At 45.6% G+C, this 19202-nt stretch overlaps 1 protein-coding gene across 1 annotated transcript; it reads right to left on the reverse strand.

The window, feature by feature from the left end:
- Nucleotides 1-1228: 1228 nt before the first annotated feature.
- LOC306753076 (SH3 domain-binding protein 4-A-like) lies at nucleotides 1229-14558 on the reverse strand (the record flags this gene model as incomplete). Its single annotated transcript, XM_079236910.1, has 4 exons — nucleotides 1229-1453; nucleotides 1534-1722; nucleotides 11541-13891; nucleotides 14435-14558. The coding sequence occupies 4 exons, from the start codon at nucleotides 14556-14558 to the stop codon at nucleotides 1229-1231; spliced, it is 2889 nt and encodes a 962-aa protein (XP_079093036.1).
- Nucleotides 14559-19202: the final 4644 nt, after the last annotated feature.

Raw genomic sequence — 19202 nt, forward strand, 5'->3', positions numbered from 1 at the left:
TAATTAAAGACATAGAAATACGCCTTAAAGGTGTACACATGTCTTTAATTAAAGACGTTTAAATATGTCTTAAAGGTGTACACACCTCTTTAATTAAAGACGTTTAAATATGTCTTAAAGGTGTACACACCTCTTTAATTAAAGACTTATAAATACGTCTTAAAGGCGTACATATGTCTTTAATTAAAGACATAAATACGTCTTAAAGGCGTACACACGTCTTTAATTAAAGACATAAATACGTCTTAAAGGCGTACACACGTCTTTAATTAAAGACAAACATGTCTTAAAGGCGTACACACGTCTTTAATTAAAGACATAAACATGTCTTAAAGGCGTACACACGTCTTTAATTAAAGACATAAATACGTCTTAAAGGCGTACACACGTCTTTAATTAGAGACATAAATATGTCTTAAAGGCGTACACACGTCTTTAATTAAAGACATAAACATGTCTTAACGGCGTACACACGTTTTTAATTAAAGACATAGAAATACGCCTTAAAGGTGTACACATGTCTTTAATTAAAGACGTTTAAATACGTCTTAAAGGTGTACACACCTCTTTAATTAAAGACGTTTAAATATGTCTTAAAGGTGTACACACGTCTTTAATTAATGACATAGAAATACGTCTTAAAGGTGTACACACATCTTTAATTAAAGACATAAATACGTCTTAAAGGCGTACACACGTCTTTAATTAAAGACATAAATATGTCTTAAAGGCGTACACACGTCTTTAATTAAAGACATAAACATGTCTTAAAGGCGTACACACGTCTTTAATTAAAGACATAGAAATACGCCTTAAAGGTGTACACATGTCTTTAATTAAAGACGTTTAAATACGTCTTAAAGGTGTACACACCTCTTTAATTAAAGACGTTTAAATATGTCTTAAAGGTGTACACACCTCTTTAATTAAAGACGTTTAAATATGTCTTAAAGGTGTACACACCTCTTTAATTAAAGACTTATAAATACGTCTTAAAGGCGTACACATGTCTTTAATTAAAGACCTCTAAATATGTCTTAAAGGTGTACACGCGTCTTTAATTTAAGACGCTAAGAAAGCCATGAAGAAGAACACACGAGGCGGATCCTCCAGGTCCACGTGGACGTTTTTACATCCGGCGATTGAAGACGTGACGGTCTGAGCATCTGCCCTTTGACCTTGGACCGTCCAAGGTCAGATCCCAAGCGGTCCGAGACCCAGAAGGAGCTCACACGGCGAAGTCCCCGTGGCCGGTAGGGCAGAAGGCGGCGCCGCGCAGCGGGTCCAGGCAGTTGACGAGGATCAGCGTGCCGGTCAGGTGCTTCCACCTGCGGGTGATGGGGTTCCTCATCCGGTCCAGGCCCAGGTGCAGCTCCTGGATCACGTCCCGGTAGCTGTCCCCGACATGGGCGGCCCACGTCAGCAGGAAGTCGTAGGCCGGCTTCCACATGGACTGCAGGGTCAGAGAGAGAGAGGAGGAGGTCAGGACCGTCCCCCGGACCAGACGGGTCCGGGGGACGGACCGGGTCTCACCTCGCGGTCCAGCAGCCCGTTGCGGTCGCGGTGCGGCGCCTCGTACGCTTCCATCTGCTGCCGGGACACGCGGGCCAGCTTCTCCGCCAGCTCCCTCCACCTGAAGGCCACCTCCACCGCCGTGGTCAGCAGCACCAGGTCCAGCACCAGCCGGGCCACCAGGCCCTGGCAGTCCATCTTCAGCAGCGCCTGCCGTGGGGGCGGGGCTTATTTATTAACATGAAGGATGGTACCTTTTGTGTTCAGACGGCTTTTATGCACGCAGAGATTTTATTTTGAAGGACACTGATGACACTACTTCCTGCGGATGGTCTGTCAAACAAAGCGTGTTTTAACGTTACTCAACATGTTCCTGCAGAAAGTATTAATACTAATATTACTCTGGTTTGAAAACGTAGAGTTTGACCTTTTCTAGAACCGAGGTGGTCAGACGTGTTTCCAGTTCAACGTCTAGAAGAGTTCTCCTTCTCAAACCGGTTTGTTTGAACTTTATTTTAGAGGATTAATGAAGTCAAAACACATTTTTATTCTCTTATTCAGGAGAGAGAGAGAGAGAGAGAGAGAGAGAGAGAGAGAGAGAGAGAGAGTCTTACATCTGCACACACACCTAAGTAACACTATTGTGGTGCATCATTGGAGGGTCTTGAATCTTGTGTTCTCTCCCCCGACCAGCAGGGGGCGACTCTGTACACCTGGATCAGTGACGCAGTTCATATGTTATAAAACAAATAAAAACCCGACATGACAGAAACAGCACGCGTGTGTTTGTGGAAACTGAATTAATAAAATAAAACCAGCGATTTATTTTCTAATTTCTAGTTATTACCTTTGAGACTCTTGAAGTCTCTTTTATCTCATTTATATAAGAAAAGTTTAATTATTTTGTTACACTTTTCAGTTTTTTTTGGGCCATTTGTTGAATGAAAGCAGAAGTTATTATTTATGATTAAAATAATGAAAGTATTCAAGTTTAAATATTGAAGTGCAGGACTTTTACACGTAACTTTATAATGGACCTTTATTCTGTTAGAATCTCTCCTCCTTCACCAGCTGCTGCTCCTTAATAAATAAGCTGTTATATATAATATATATATATAAAATGTGTATATATTATATATATATATATTTATAATATATAAAACAGGCTGAGACATAAAGGATGGAGGAGACGGCAGGAAGCAGACGGACAGACGGAGAGGACAGACTGTCAAATACATGAGGCTCACTCCTAGGAGGGAGGAAGAGAGAGGAGGGAGGAGAGAGGAGATGGGAGGGAGGAGGAGAGAGGAGAGGAGAGAGGAGGTCACACGATAATGGACAGATGTAAAAGGAAGAAGATGAGAAAGAAAAAGAGAGAGAGAGATGACGCTTCCCTTTAACTGAGAGTTTAAAATACAGCTCCTGTAAATAACATTTAACATCAACGTACTCCAACGACCAAGAAAATAGAAATAATAACAAGATCTTCTTGCACACTTGTTAAGATGTTTAGCACCTATTCCTCAGTGCATTGTTTATATAAGTAGACTCTATTGGACTCTGTTGTTGTTTTTGCATTTATTCATGTGCAAAAGCAGAAGAACCCCTGAACATGTGTTCTTCTGCTGCTTTGTTCAGTCTGGACAATAACGACTGACAGTTTTCTCCTCAAGCTTCTGAACGTGAGCGTTTGGCTCCTGGTGGTTCTGGTTCGGTTCCCGGCTGGTTTGAGGTCCTGGTGGTTCTGGTTCGGTTCCCGGCTGGTTTGAGCTCCTGGTGGTTCTGGTTCGGTTCCCGGCTGGTTTGAGCTCCTGGTGGTTCTGGTTCGGTTCCCGGCTGGTTTGAGCTCCTGGTGGTTCTGGTTCGGTTCCCGGCTGGTTTGAGCTCCTGGTGGTTCTGGTTCGGTTCCCGGCTGGTTTGAGCTCCTGGTGGTTCTGGTTCGGTTCCCGGCTGGTTTGAGCTCCTGCAGGATGCGTTCACTTTAAACTCTGCGTGCTCATCCCAGTCTGTGAGCGGCTCTCTGCACGGATCTATAATTCAGCGCTCTGGTCTGTCCTCTGGCTCCGTAACCCGACCCTCCTGGTTAGGGATCTGCCGGTGTCGGATGCCCGAGTCCTCCGGCTCCGCTTGGGTCAACGCACGCTCACGTTGCATGCTTCATGGCTTCATGGCTTCATGGCTTCATGGCTTCATGGTTTCATGGCTTCATGGCTTCATGGTTTCATGACTTCATGACTTCATGGTTGCATGGCTTAATGGCTTCATGGCTTCATGGTTGCATGGCTTCATGGCTTCATGGTTTCATGGTTTCATGGCTTCATGTCTTCATGGTTGCATGATTTCATGGCTTCATGGTTTCATGACTTCATGTCTTCATGGTTGCATGATTTCATGGCTTCATGGTTTCATGACTTCATGTCTTCATGGTTGCATGGTTTCATGGCTTCATGGCTTCATGGTTTCATGGTTGCATGGCTTCATGGTTTCATGGTTTCATGGCTTCATGGTTTCATGACTTCATGTCTTCATGGTTGCATGGCTTCATGGCTTCATGGTTTCATGGTTGCATGGCTTCATGGCTTCATGGCTTCATGGTTTCATGACTTCATGTCTTCATGGTTGCATGGTTTCATGGCTTCATGGTTTCATGGTTTCATGACTTCATGGTTTCATGACTTCATGTCTTCATGGTTGCATGGTTTCATGGCTTCATGGTTTCATGGTTGCATGGCTTCATGGCTTCATGGTTTCATGACTTCATGGCTTCATGGGTTCATGGCTTCATGGTTGCATGGTTTCATGGTTTCATGTCTTCATGGCTTCATGTCTTCATGGCTTTATGTCTTCATGGTTGCGTGGTTTCATGTCTTCATGGCTTCATGTCTTCATGGTTGCATGGTTTCATGGCTTCATGTCTTCATGACTTCATGTCTTCATGGTTGCATGGTTTCATGTCTTCATGGCTGCATGGCTTCATGGTTTCATGTCTTCATGGCTTCATGGTTTCATGTCTTCATGTCTTCATGGTTTCATGGTTTCATGTCTTCATGGTTGCATGGTTTCATGTCTTCATGTCTTCATGGCTTCATGTCTTCATGTCTTCATGGCTTCATGGTTTCATGTCTTCGTGGCTTCATGGTTTCATGTCTTCATGGTTGCATGGTTGCATGGTTTCATGGCTTCATGTCTTCATGGTTGCATGGTTTCATGGCTGCATGTCTTCATGGCTTCATGGCTTCATGGTTTCATGTCTTCATGGCTTCATGGTTTCATGTCTTCATGGTTGCATGGTTTCATGGCTTCATGGTTTCATGGCTTCATGGCTTCATGGTTTCATGTCTTCATGGTTTCATGTCTTCATGGCTTCATGTCTTCATGTCTGCATGGTTTCATGGCTTCATGGTTTCATGGCTTCATGGTTTCATGGCTTCATGTCTGCATGGCTTCATGTCTGCATGGCTTCATGGCTTCATGGCTTCATGGTTTCATGGCTTCATGGTTTCATGGCTTCATGTCTGCATGGCTTCATGGTTTCATGGCTTCATGGCTTCATGGTTTCATGTCTTCATGGCTTCATGGTTTCATGGCTTCATGTCTTCATGGTTTCATGTCTTCATGGCTTCATGGCTTCATGGTTTCATGTCTTCATGGCTTCATGGTTTCATGGTTTCATGTCTTCATGGTTGCATGGTTGCATGGCTTCATGGTTTCATGGCTTCATGGTTGCATGGCTTCATGGTTTCATGGTTTCATGACTTCATCGTTTCATGGCTTCATGGTTGCATGGTTTCATGTCTTCATGGCTTCATGTCTTCATGTTGCGTGGTTTCATGTCTTCATGGCTTCATGTCTTCATGGTTTGATGTCTTCATGGCTTCATGGCTTCATAGCTGCATGGCTTCATGGTTTCATGTCTTCATGTCTTCATGGTTTCATGGTTTCATGTCTTCATGTCTTCATGGTTGCATGGTTTCATGGCTTCATGGCTTCATGGTTTCATGTCTTCATGGCTTCATGGTTTCATGGTTTCATGTCTTCATGGTTGCATGGTTTCATGACTTCATGGCTTCATGTCTTCATGGCTTCATGGTTTCATGTCTTCATGGCTTAATGGTTTCATGGTTTCATGTCTTCATGGTTGCATGGTTTCATGGCTTCATGTCTTCATGGCTTCATGGTTGCATGGTTTCATGGCTTCATGGCTTCATGTCTTCATGGCTTCATGGCTTCATGGTTTCATGTCTTCATGGCTTCATGGTTTCATGTCTTCATGGTTGCATGGTTGCATGGTTTCATGGCTTCATGGCTTCATGGTTTCATGGCTTCATGGCTTCATGTCTTCATGTCTTCATGGCTTCATGGTTTCATGGCTTCATGTCTGCATGGCTTCATGTCTGCATGGCTTCATGGCTTCATGGTTTCATGGCTTCATGGCTTCATGTCTGCATGGCTTCATGGCTTCATGTCTTCATGGTTTCATGTCTTCATGGTTTCATGGTTTCATGTCTTCATGGCTTAATGGCTTCATGGTTTCATGTCTTCATGGCTTCATGTCTTCATGGCTTCATGGCTTCATGGTTTCATGTCTGCATGGCTTCATGGTTTCATGTCTGCATGGCTTCATGTCTTCATGTTTTCATGGTTTCATGGTTTCATGTCTTCATGTCTGCATGGCTTCATGGCTTCATGGTTTCATGTCTTCATGTCTTCATGGCTTCATGTCTTCATGGCTTCATGTCTTCATGGCTTCATGGTTTCATGTCTTCATGGCTTCATGGCTTCATGGTTTCATGTCTTCATGTCTTCATGTCTTCATGGCTTCATGTCTTCATGGCTTCATGGCTTCATGGTTTCATGTCTTCATGTCTTCATGGCTTCATGTCTTCATGGCTTCATGTCTTCATGGCTTCATTCCTTCATGGTTTCATGTCTTCATGTCTTGATGGCTTCATGGTAACACCTGCCGGCTGCGTGGACGAGAGAGAGGACTGGAGCTCAACTCGTCATGTTTCAGTCACAGAGCTCAGCTTCCACTCCTGCAGAAGAGTTTAGGCTTGAAAAGCCGCCTCTCTTTAGGCCTCTGCTCCAAAATGTCATCTCCAAACTAAAAAGGTGCATCTCTGCAACCACCAGGGCTATCGGAATAATGTTGGTGTTATAATAAAAGAGTATATTTTGTTAGCCGTGTGTTCAGATTTGTAAATATCAGTCTATATGCTACTGGTTATGAGTAAATGAAGAAGTGAATTATACAGTTCATATATATCTGCCATAGAGGCTCCACAGTAACGGGTTATCTGAAAAAGGCTGGACTCGTGTGTTTGGCTTCTTTTGCAAAGAGAATCCAAAGTGAGCGCACTATGACTGTTACATTATGATATATGATGTGTTGATATATGATGTGTTGATATATGATGTGTTGATGTGTTACAGACAGAAGGCACTGACCAGAGACCACAGACAGAGCTGAACATCTTCATGAGGAAACCTTGGACTCAAGCAGAAGCTGCTTCACTGTTTCATGAAAAGACCTTCAGGAAGGGAGCGTCATGAACAAAGTGATGAAGCCCAAGAATGAAGAGACTTCTATCTCCCCATGAGAACTTCTACTTTGGAAGGTTATGTTGAGGTTTGGTTTTTTAAACTTTCCTCATGAAATAACGCCGCAGACGCCCTGAAGTGTCGTTTCAATTCTGACACCTGAAGACAATGAGGTTGTTCTGATGCTCTTTAGAGGAACAGGACGTGTTTCCTCTTTATTTACAGCATCAGCTGATGATGTTGAGACGCTGCATCGGAGATGTTGTGTGTGTGAACAAACGAGAAAATCTTTGGTAGACGTGGAAAACAAACTCGGGACTTTCTCCCTGCAGACAGACGTCGTGAAACTAAAAGTTACTAAAAGCTTTTCATGAGACACTAGTTATTCATGAACACTAGTAAACGTTATCTGATCTCTTAACACTATTATTTTAACAAAAAACATGATCATTGTTTCTACTTCTATCCATTTCTGTTCATGTTAACCACGTAGCATTGAGCTACGAGGCGGATCTGTGTTTTCATTGGATCAGCTGTAGGAAACAAAGACCCCACATGAGTCACATCACAGGCCATAGTGTGTCTCCCTGAGAGACACACTATGAGAGCGTCACTGTGAATGAGAGTCACTGAGAGCGTCACTGTGACTGACTGAACAAAGCAGCAGAAGAACACATGTTCAGGGGTTCTTCTGCTTTTGCATATGAATAAATGCAAAAACAACAACAGAGTCCAATAGAGTCTACTTATATAAACAATGCACTGAGGAATAGGTCACTGAGAGCGTCACTGTGAATGTTGCAGGGGACGAACATTCACACATTCACACATCCATGCATGCATTCACGCATCCATGCATCCACACATCCACACATCCATGCATTCACACATCCACGCATTCACACATTCACGCATTCATGCATGCATCCACGTATTCACACATGCATTCATGCATGCATCCACGCATCCACATATTCATGTATCCACAAATCCACATATTCACACATCCACGCATCCATGTATTCACACATTCACACATTCACGCATTCATCCACACATCCACGTATTCACACATTCACACATTCACGCATTCATCCACACATCCACGCATCCACATATTCACACATTCACGCATTCATCCACACATCCACGTATTCAAGCATTCATCCACACATCCACGTATTCACACATTCACGCATTCATCCACACATCCACACATCTACGCATCCACGTATTCACACATTCATGCATTCATCCACACATCAACACATCCACGTATTCACACATTCACGCATTCATCCACACATCCACACATCCATGCATCCACATATTCACACATTCACGCATTCATCCACACATCCACGTATTCACACATTCACGCATTCATCCACACATCTACGCATCCACGTATTCACACATTCATGCATTCATCCACACATCAACACATCCACGTATTCACACATTCACGCATTCATCCACACATCCACACATCCACGCATCCACATATTCACACATTCACGCATTCATCCATACATCCACGTATTCACACATTCACGCATTCATCCACACATCTACGCATCCACGTATTCACACATTCATGCATTCATCTACACATCAACACATCCACGTATTCACACATTCACGCATTCATCCACACATCCACGTATTCACACATTCACGCATTCACGCATTCATCCACACATCCACACATCCACGCATCCACATATTCACACATTCACGCATTCATCCACACATCCACGTATTCACACATTCACGCATTCATCCACGCATCCACGTATTCACACATTCACGCATTCATCCACACATCCACGTATTCACACATCCACGCATTCACGCATTCATCCACACATCCACACATTCATTCACACATTCACACATCCACACATCCACGTATTCACACATTCACACATTCACGCATTCATCCACACATCCACGTATTCACACATTCATCCACATATCCACGTATTCACACATCCACGCATTCATCCACACATCCACGTATTCACACATTCACGCATTCATCCACACATCTACGCATCCACGTATTCACACATTCATGCATTCATCCACACATCAACACATCCACGTATTCACACATTCACGCATTCATCCACACATCCACGTATTCACACATTCACACATTCACGCATTCATCCACACATCCACGTATTCACACATTCACGCATTTATCCACACACCCACGCATCCACATATTCACACATTCACGCATTCATCCACACATCCACGTATTCACACATTCACGCATTCATCCACACATCCACGCATCCACATATTCACACATTCACGCATTCATCCACACATCCACGTATTCACACATCCACGCATTCACGCATTCATCCACACATCCACACATTCATTCACACATTCACACATCCACACATCCACGTATTCACACATTCACCCACACATCCACGTATTCACACATTCATGCATTCATCCACACATCCACGTATTCACGCATCCACGCATTCACGCATTCATCCACACATCCACACATTCATTCACACATCCACGCATCCACGTATTCACGTATCCACACGTGCACACGTGCACACACACACTCTGCAGGGCTTTACAACATGGTGTCGTCCAACAGGCCGGGACGTGTTTGCAGCAGCGAACACGTCTTAGAAGCGTGAGCACAAACAGATCCAGGAGGAAATCACCTTAAGACGACCTCATCTTTAAAAAAAACATCTACTTTTCAGGGGAAACTTTTTAAATAATTGAAAAACACTTGGGCAATCACAAATATATGTCTAATCTTTTTCCAGGAAATGGAGGGAGCTTGGGTCATATTACGATATGTCCTTTATTCATATTTGAATAGATGACATAAAGGCTCTTAAGTCTTTACTACGGCTGAATGCCCTTCTACTAAACGGCAGAAGATGATGAATAGCGCTGCAAACGGCAAACAGCTGTCTAAAAAAAACCTGAGCACCTCATCAGTGGAGCTCCATATGTCAGAAAAAGAGAAAAATGTTCAACGCAATTCCCCATAACCCGAGTTAAGTGCTTTCTTTGTCTGATCAACAGTCCAGAACATAAAGATAGGAATTCAGTTTCACTAAAGACGACGAAAAGCCGGCACTATCGGAAGTTTTGTCAGATATTGACTTATTCCATTAAATGAGCTTTTCCTCTGTTGCAGGACACAGAAAGACTCTTTCAGCGGCTGGTTTGAACTCAATGTGCTTCAGTCAGAGCAGCACGAGGCACCTGGTATCAGAACTTAAGGGGAAACCTCGTGGACAAACCTTTCCATCAAGGTCAACGGAACACATGTCTGTCATCCTTGAGGATGAAAGTGTCTCCGACTTCAGAGGAACTTCAGTGAAGGACATCTGAGTGTGTGCGGCTTTCATTCTCCAGTAAATATAAAAAGAAAGTCAGAGGATGGAGCCTGGATCAGAGATAAGAAAGCCAAAGCGCTTTGTGCACACGGTACGTTTTAAAGGCCTCTGCAGGAGTTGAAGGCATACCCGCCAGAATAAAAGCCTTTCACAAAACATAAAAGCATGCCTCCTTTGCTTGAGACCTTGAGAGATTATGGGCGGGGGTACAGCCAAACAGGGAAAGTTATGTGCAGGTTGAGTTTCTCTGGATGACCGTGCAAGGTTAAAGAAAGCAGTAAGACTCCTTCACCTTCACAGTTCCTGTCAAAGTCCCATTTAGCAACGCACTTTACCGCCGGCTGCTCTGAGCATGTCGCATGCACGCCTCGTCAGCTCGGCCTGGATAAACAGCAGGTGGAGAAAGTACTTTCTGAAAAATGGCGTCTGGTGAAATGTCTCGGGACTATTTCTGCTCCCCGCGGGGTACAAACACATCGAGGCCGGCCTGCCTCTGCTCGACAGAGTTGTTTTCTCTCAAACTGCAGATGTTTAGTTGTATTTCTAAGCTACCTTTGACTGGGTTTTCTCCTCCAGAGTCCAGACCTCACTTCACTGTTCCTGCTGTGAGCCGCCGGCTGCAGACAGGTTGTTTACTTCCTTGTGACTGAGCATGAGGACCAAACGCTTCTCACTCACACTCAACACGGGCTGAAGTTTCAATGTGTTTAGGAAATTTGGTCGTTTGAGCTTCAACAAAGCTAAACCAATGAGGCAGTAACCATCAGAGGGACACACGTCTTCACTTGTTTGCATTGTACATCTTTAGAACATAATATCTTTTGCAGCAGCGTTAGGAAATGCTTGACTGTCTGTTGTCAGCTTCTAAAATGTGATAATTTGCTTCTTTTCTCTGTTCTTTATCATCAAATTCAGTACATTTGGGTTTTGGACTGTTGGTCAGCTAAAACCAGCAACCTGAGGACATCTTCAGGATCTAGGAACTTGATATAGACCTGAAATGTTTGGCAAAGACAGATTTTTATTCTACTGATAACAACCCAACAGGTTTGCTTGAAAAATGAGAAATAAAAACACGACCGCTCTCACCATCATGAGTTCCCTCTGGAAGGACTTCCTCTCCTTGTTCTCCGTGTTCGTGCACTCCTCTTTGAGTTTCTCCAGAACCGACGCCACCTTCTCCGGCTCGTTGTCCAGCTCGGTCCGGCAAAAGTAATTCAGCGGCAAGTTCCCGTTCCCCAGGGCGTCGGCGAACGCCCTCCAGCTGCCCACGTTCTCCATTAGAACCGTCCTCACGCTCGCGTAGATGTACGTGAGGAACTTGCAAGGCTTCAGGATCTGCTCCAGCAGCATCGTGGTCGTGAGGTCCGGCCCACACCAGTAAATGGGCTTGACCTTCCCCAGAACTAAAACGTTCTTGGCGTGCACAAGACCCAGTTTGCCCTGATAGTATCCAATGTACCACTCTTTGGTCCGCAGCTGCCCTCGCAGTTTGATTCTCTCCTCGCTGAGCAAAGCGATAACATCCCCCTTCTTGTACTCCAACAGATACGTGCTCTTGTGCTGCCTGATCACCGTTTTGATCAACTTGCCGAATTTAAGGTTGGTGATGCAGCGGTCCTGAAACTTTGGGTATTTGGACGTGACGGCCAGCGGCGAGAGGACGATCTTATCCACCTCTCTCTTTTTCAGAAACCTCCTCTGGCCCGTTGTCCTCGCTCCGGCCGTTGCCGGCGGTGGCGACGGCGTTTGGACGCAGAACTGAGTGAGGATGCAGTCGAGGGCGTCCTTGACTTGGACCCTGAGAGTGAAGTCTGAAATGCTGTCGTGGTTGTGCGATGTGATCATGTACAGGAGCCGGCTGACTTTCCCCAGTTTGACCTGAAACCCCCGAATCACCCCTGCACCCTCGTTCACCCTCACCTGGTAGTTGGACATGTTGGAGTACAAACCCACCTGCAGGTCCTGAGGGTACCCCAGCGCAAACTGGTGCTTCCCCCACAGCTGCAGGGCCACCGGCGGGCTGGAGCCGGCCTGTCGGCCCACCTCGTTAACCAACAAGGTGTTCGGGGCGCAGCCGTGCCCAAACATGGCCACGACGGTCTTGAAGGAAGGGTGAATGTGCTTGGGCCCGTAGACGCCCAGAGTCACCTTCCTCTGCACGTGGTCCCAAACGGTGGTGTTGTGGCTGACGTACTGGGACTGAACCACGACAGCCACATACATACAAGGCTCTAGACTATCCAGCTGCACCTGGATGGTGTCATTGTAAAGGTACGCATTGGGGATAGGTGTGTACGGCCCTTCTTTGCAGTCACTTCGAACACAAAGCACCTCCGCAGTGTGACAGCTGTCCTTCTTGACAGCGACCAACACCTTCATCTCCAACGTGAGGAAGGACTTGGTCTCCATGTTGCTCAGCCTGATCTCCAGCACGGGGCTGACGGTGGAGCAGCGGTCTCCGTTGAGCTCCAGAGGAGGGTCGAGTAAGGCTTTCATGGAGATCTGCTGGGTGTCTCCATGGCTGACGTGGCCCTCGGGGATGTGGATGCTGATTTGAGTGTCCGGGAGCTGAACGACGCCTCCGTTGCTGTCCAACCTGCACACGATGTTGGTCTCCACCGGCTGCGTTTGACCCCATCCGGGACTCTGGCCCAGGGAGTCCAGGTCATGGCAAGACCTGGCCAGCTTTCTGTGGTTCAACCACGCAGTCCTGAAGTCCTCCCTGCTCTGAAACTGCTCCGGTGAAGGAGCCTTAAGGCCCGTGAAGAATCCCGAAGAAGGTAACGTTGGATTGGACTGTGCCTGCAGTACTGACAGTTCTGAGAGACTGTGGGAACGTTTACTCCTGAAAAACGGGTTGTCCCTGTGGAGGTTCGAGGCAACCTCTCGGTGTGGGCTCGTGGGGGCGGCATTGTTGATGTGGCAGCTGCTGAACCCATTAACCAGGATTGAACCGGGGTTAAAGTCTGAGCAAGACGATGGCGATGCTAGTGCATCAAACAGAATGAGGTCTGCGGAGTTCCTCACACTTAAATCTTTGCAGTTTTGATCTAACGGACGTGTGAAGGGGTTCACAGAGAAGTTGTTGTAAACTGGCGACGGCTTCAGGGTCATCCCCGTGCACTCCCCCAAACCTCCAAACTCCTTGGACCCGTCCTCGTATCCTTCCCCAAAACTGTCAATCATCCCGCTGTCGCTGAGCGAGGAGTTCCTGAAGTTGACCGGCTGGACGTAGGCGGCCGGGATGTATCCCATCTCCATGTTGTTGTGGGCGTACCACCACTCTCCGCCCGACGTGTCCAACACGTACAGGCGGTCGCCTTTGGAGAACTTCAGCGTAGAGAAGCTGCTGGGGCAATAGTCCTTGATGGCGACCACTTCCTGCGCGGCTCCATAGGAGGCCGATGTGTCCAGCCTCAAGGCACTCGGAGAAGGCACTGGAATGGGAAAAAAAGATGTCAGAGGATCTCTTGAAACTATTAGTCACGCTCGTCTGCCGTTGATTGCAAAGTGGTTTTGTAACCGGTAGTTTACTATTTCAGATAAGTGCACTTACGGTCATCACTCAATGGCTGATTACTCAAAATGCTGCTGTTAACAGCGCTGGTCTCACCATCAGACACCGATGTGATGGGTCAGTCAGCAATGAGACATCCAAGTGGTTCTGCATTAGAGCTTTACAGGAAGTACTCGATTGCCTCCAAAATAACCTTTAAACATTCTGAAAGCAACGCCAAAATGTTCAGACCGCCGAGCAAACGTACCAGCATAAAACTGCATAATTCATTGCATAATTGTCTATTTTTAGTCTGCATCATTAGCATATATGGAGCATGTAAACATAGCTGGAAGGAAGTGCAACCAGGGAAGCGAAAGAGCCGGAGAAAGAGTGACACCGTTTCCAACGTACGAGCAACAGATTCTCAAGGTATCGAGTGAACTTTGACGACTCGGTGAGTCAATCGCAGTGAACCGCTGACCTTTCATGTCGTTGAGACTGGACCCCGCGACCCCGTCGCTGAGGTCGATGAGCGTCCCCTCAGACTTGCAGCGCGGCAGGACGTGGTTGCTGCCGGTCACTCTGACGATGCGGTGGGCAGCCATGGGGCCGGAGACACAGCTCGCTTATTGGCGGCTTCTCATCTGGACGGGAAACAAGCAAGAGAGCTGGTTATTGATGGAAAGATCATAACAGAAGGAGAGAAATGCAGCAGGAGAGCAATCGATAAGCAATAAGGAAAGGAAACAAGAAGAGATTGACGTTATGTGAGTGAATGTGGCAATAAAGGTCAGAAATATAAAGCAGATTTAGACGAAAATGTGTATTATTATTGGTCATATTTTAGTCATGTGCAGTGAGGAGAACGCCGGCTGGTTTAACTTCTCCTGAAGCCGGTCGAGCTCCATTTCAATGCCCCGTAGATAAAAACCCTCCTCCTCCTCCTCTTCCTCCTCGATGATGAGCCCACCGCCAATAACACACAAAGACTCGGTCGGCGTCTTCGACATCACAGGGAGGAGGAGATGCTGCTGCTGCCATGGGAAACTCAGCAGGAGGTTTTGGATTTCTCAAAACGACGCGTGCAGATCACAGAAAGTTTCAACAACGTGGCCTCTTCAGCGCTCAGGTTCTTTCTGTTCGGGAGTAGCAGCAGAGCGGGAAGACGGCGGTTAAGGCAATGATTCTATGTTGGTTTTACTTCTCTGCGTTAACATCAGAGCATGTAGTTAACTCCTCTCAGAGCGTCCAGACTTTAATTAGCCGAGAGGCGGCAGGGCCTAATCCCCGGATGAATGTCGCTTTAAGAACCTTTTCCAGCTGCCGCATGCTGAGCAGTTCACCGCCTCTCAGTCGCAGCTGTTTGGAATAAGCAGATTACGGCTCTGCTCGTGTCGCAGGACGGAGCCAGACCTGATGAATCCCACCGGGAAAGGGTTCAAACAGGCGGTTTAATCCGGGATCAGAGGAGGATGAACATCACACCGAGTCCAGTCACAGGAAGTGAAGACGACGTCAGAGGCTTGTTGTTCTCCACGTGAAGACCTGCACCGTGATGTTAGAGGTCTCGTCTTATAAAGGACCCATAAAGGACCCTCAAGGCCTCGGGGACAGAGGAGCATGAAGTCTGCTCCCAGCATGCATTTGGGCGTGTGGTCATAACCTGATGTGGAAGCTTGTTCATAAAAAAAAGGAGTTTTAAATGCGTCTTGCAGTCAAACTGATCTCATGGTTTTCATTGTTTTTATGTTCGGATTTAAGAATTTATTTCTCAGGAAAGCTTGACTGAAGTTGTGAAGTATGTGATTCATCAAGCTGTTATTACTTTATGCAGAATACATGAACATTAAAACACATCAAATGGAGGAACCTGCAGGCAGACAGAGTTTGAGTGTCCTCTTCCTCTTCCTCTTCCTCAAGCAGAGAGGAAGAGGAAGCATCAACAGAAAGTGGTCGTTAGTTTATCTGCATTCTCAGGTTGATTCAAAAAGAAAGAAGTATGAGTATACCAGTATGAGTCAATGAAAAGGGTTCAGCATGTTTTAAACTATAATGACGTTCCATCATTGATGGAGAATGACATTTATTAAAGTTAATAATCATTCAACCTTCTTTTCTGGTGAAATCTGAAGACATGCAGAGAAACAACTGAAGAAAAGCATCGGTCAGAAGTCCATAAACCATAAACAGGATGAAGGAATGTTCATGTTCAATGTGAGTGAAGCAGAATAAATGAATACATGAGGGCGAGTTGTTAAGACGTTTAGAAGTAATTCAGTTTAAATTGATTGTGAACTGACTTCCTGCTGGAAGATGATTTATGTCAATACAGCAAGGTGAAGGACAGAGTGTGTGTGTGTGTGTGTGTGTGTGTGTGTGTGTGTGTGTGTGTGTGTGTGTGTGTGTGTGTGTGTGTGTGTGTGTGTGTGTGTTGAGCAGCCATTAATTACAAAATGGAGCGCACCTTCACGCGGTGCTGGAAAACGATGACATGCTCGTTTTCTGGCTTAGCCTCTTTAGGGGGGGGGCAATAGTGTGTGTGTGTGTGTGTGTGTGTGTGTGTGTGTGTGTGTGTGTGTGTGTGTGTGTGTGTCTTTCCAGGTTTGTCAACAGAAGAAGAAAACAACACAAAAGGAGGAAGGAGACAAGGAGACATGAGGACGACACAGAAAAGTGTAAAGGAGACAAAAAGGAGAGAAAATGAAGGATAGGAGGAAGGATTGAACAAGGGAAAGGAAAGGAAGAAAGGAAGGAAAAGGAGAGGAAAGGAAGGACAGGAGGAAGAGGAGGAAGAGGAAGGACAGGAGGAAGAGGAGTGTGTGTTTCAAACCCGATGCTGCTAATAGAGGAAGAGGAGGAAGAGGATTTTCAGCTTATCAGATGACCTTATTGGCCGGCCTGAGGCGGCGTGCACGCGCGTGACCAGCGTGCACGCGCGTGACCAGCGTGCACGCGCATGGCAGTATAGCGCTGCTTGTCAAAACTTTTATTTTGCTTTTGCTTTCCTGCTCAGTGTTTCTATGCATATGTTAATACAGTTATTAACAGATTAACAACAAGAGGGAAGGATTTAAACAAGGAGCAGAAAGACTTTTAATTTAAACCTATAATTAATATAAGAGGTATTATATGATAGAAATACAGCAATAATAACCATGAACCTGGACCACTAGACAATACTCTTAAAGTCATGATGTAATATGATAATAAACACAGCGGGTAGGGACACAAGTATTAAATATCTCATAAATACTGAGAGATGTCTTTCATTTGAAAAAGCAGCAGAACTCCTTCATGTTTCTGCTAAATGATTTAAATAAATGATCAAGTTCGTGGTTTAAAGATAATTATGATAAATGAAGTGACGGTGATGTGGACTGACCTGCTGGACGCTGATGGAGAGACCTCTCTCTCTCTCTCTCTCTCTGTCTCTGTCTCTGTCTCTCTCTCTCTCTCTGTCTCTCTCTCTCTCTCTCTCTCTCTCTCTCTCTCTCTCTCTGTCTCTCTCTCTCTCTCTCTCTCTCTCTCGGTCCTGGAGGTTCGGTCGCAGTATTGATCCTCTTGTTGTGAACTTCGTCCCCGGGAACAGACGCGCAACACGCCGGTGAACGTCGTCTCCGCTCCGGTCTGCCGGAGGACTGGAGCAGGAGGAGGGCTCTGTGACGTCACTGGGAGGGGGCGTGGCCACACACACACACACACACACACACACACACACGCACACACACACGCACACACTGTGTATCAGATGGAATAAGTTAATTTACTCAAACGCTGAACTTATAGTATAAATAACTGAACGTTTGACTGTGTGTGTCTGTTAGTACTCTGCAGATTTATATTATTAATACAACATACACATGTAATATTAAATCATCAATATAGTATGTCATATGGTGGAACTACATCAGCAGCCTCCATCTTGGATTCTCCGGCTCTCTCCGTCCCTTTAAAGGTCAACGGAGTGAATTTGTGGCACAAATTTCAAAGTTCAAAGTGTATTCTGGTGTCCAGATGGTTTAAACCAGTTTAACTAGTTTAACCAGTTTAACTAGTTTAACCAGTTTAACTAGTTTAAACCTCTCACAAGTACCATGAGAGGAAGCACAGACCATGAAGTGAAGTTACATGCAGACGGTTAGTTTTTGTTTCACGATCAATAAAGAAACTTCTGAATGAAGCAAACCGACAAAGACTTGTGTGGCCTGGAGCTTAAATAATGACGAGTATAGCAATAACAGCAGATGTATTTGAAGATGTTTACCAACAAAACATCATCTCCTCTCCTTCCCTTCATCATCTCCTCTCCTTCTTCTCTTCATCATCTCCTCTCCTTCCCTTCATCATCTCCTCTCCTCCTTCTCTTCATCATCTCCTCTCCTTCCCTTCATCATCTCCTCTCCTCCTTCTCTTCATCATCTCCTCTCCTTCTCTTCATCATCTCCTCTCCTTCTTCTCTTCATCATCTCCTCTTCTTCCCTTCATCATCTCCTCTCCTCCTTCTCTTCATCATCTCCTCTTCTTCCCTTCATCATCTCCTCTCCTTCTTCTCTTCATCATCTCCTCTCCTTCTCTTCATCATCTCCTCTCCTTCTCTTCATCATCTTCTCTCCTTCTCTTCATCATCTCCTCTCCTCCTTCTCTTCATCATCTCCTCTCCTTCTCTTCATCATCTCCTCTCCTCCTTCTCTTCATCATCTCCTCTTCTTCCCTTCATCATCTCCTCTCCTTCTTCTCTTCATCATCTCCTCTCCTTCTCTTCATCATCTCCTCTCCTCCTTCTCTTCATCATCTCCTCTCCTTCTCTTCATCATCTCCTCTCCTTCTCTTCATCATCTCCTCTCCTTCTCTTCATCATCTCCTCTCCTTCTCTTCATCATCTTCTCTCCTTCTCTTCATCATCTCCTCTCCTCCTTCTCTTCATCATCTCCTCTCCTTCTCTTCATCATCTCCTCTCCTCCTTCTCTTCATCATCTCCTCTTCTTCCCTTCATCATCTCCTCTCCTTCTTCTCTTCATCATCTCCTCTCCTTCTCTTCATCATCTCCTCTCCTCCTTCTCTTCATCATCTCCTCTCCTTCTCTTCATCATCTCCTCTCCTTCTCTTCATCATCTCCTCTCCTTCTCTTCATCATCTCCTCTCCTCCTTCTCTTCATCATCTCCTCTCCTTCTCTTTATCATCTCCTCTCCTCCTTCTCTTCATCATCTCCTCTTCTTCCCTTCATCATCTCCTCTCCTCCTTCTCTTCA

The sequence above is a fragment of the Taurulus bubalis genome (assembly GCF_910589615.1).
Source record: "Taurulus bubalis genome assembly, chromosome: 21".
NCBI classification, from domain to species: Eukaryota; Metazoa; Chordata; class Actinopteri; order Perciformes; family Cottidae; genus Taurulus; species Taurulus bubalis.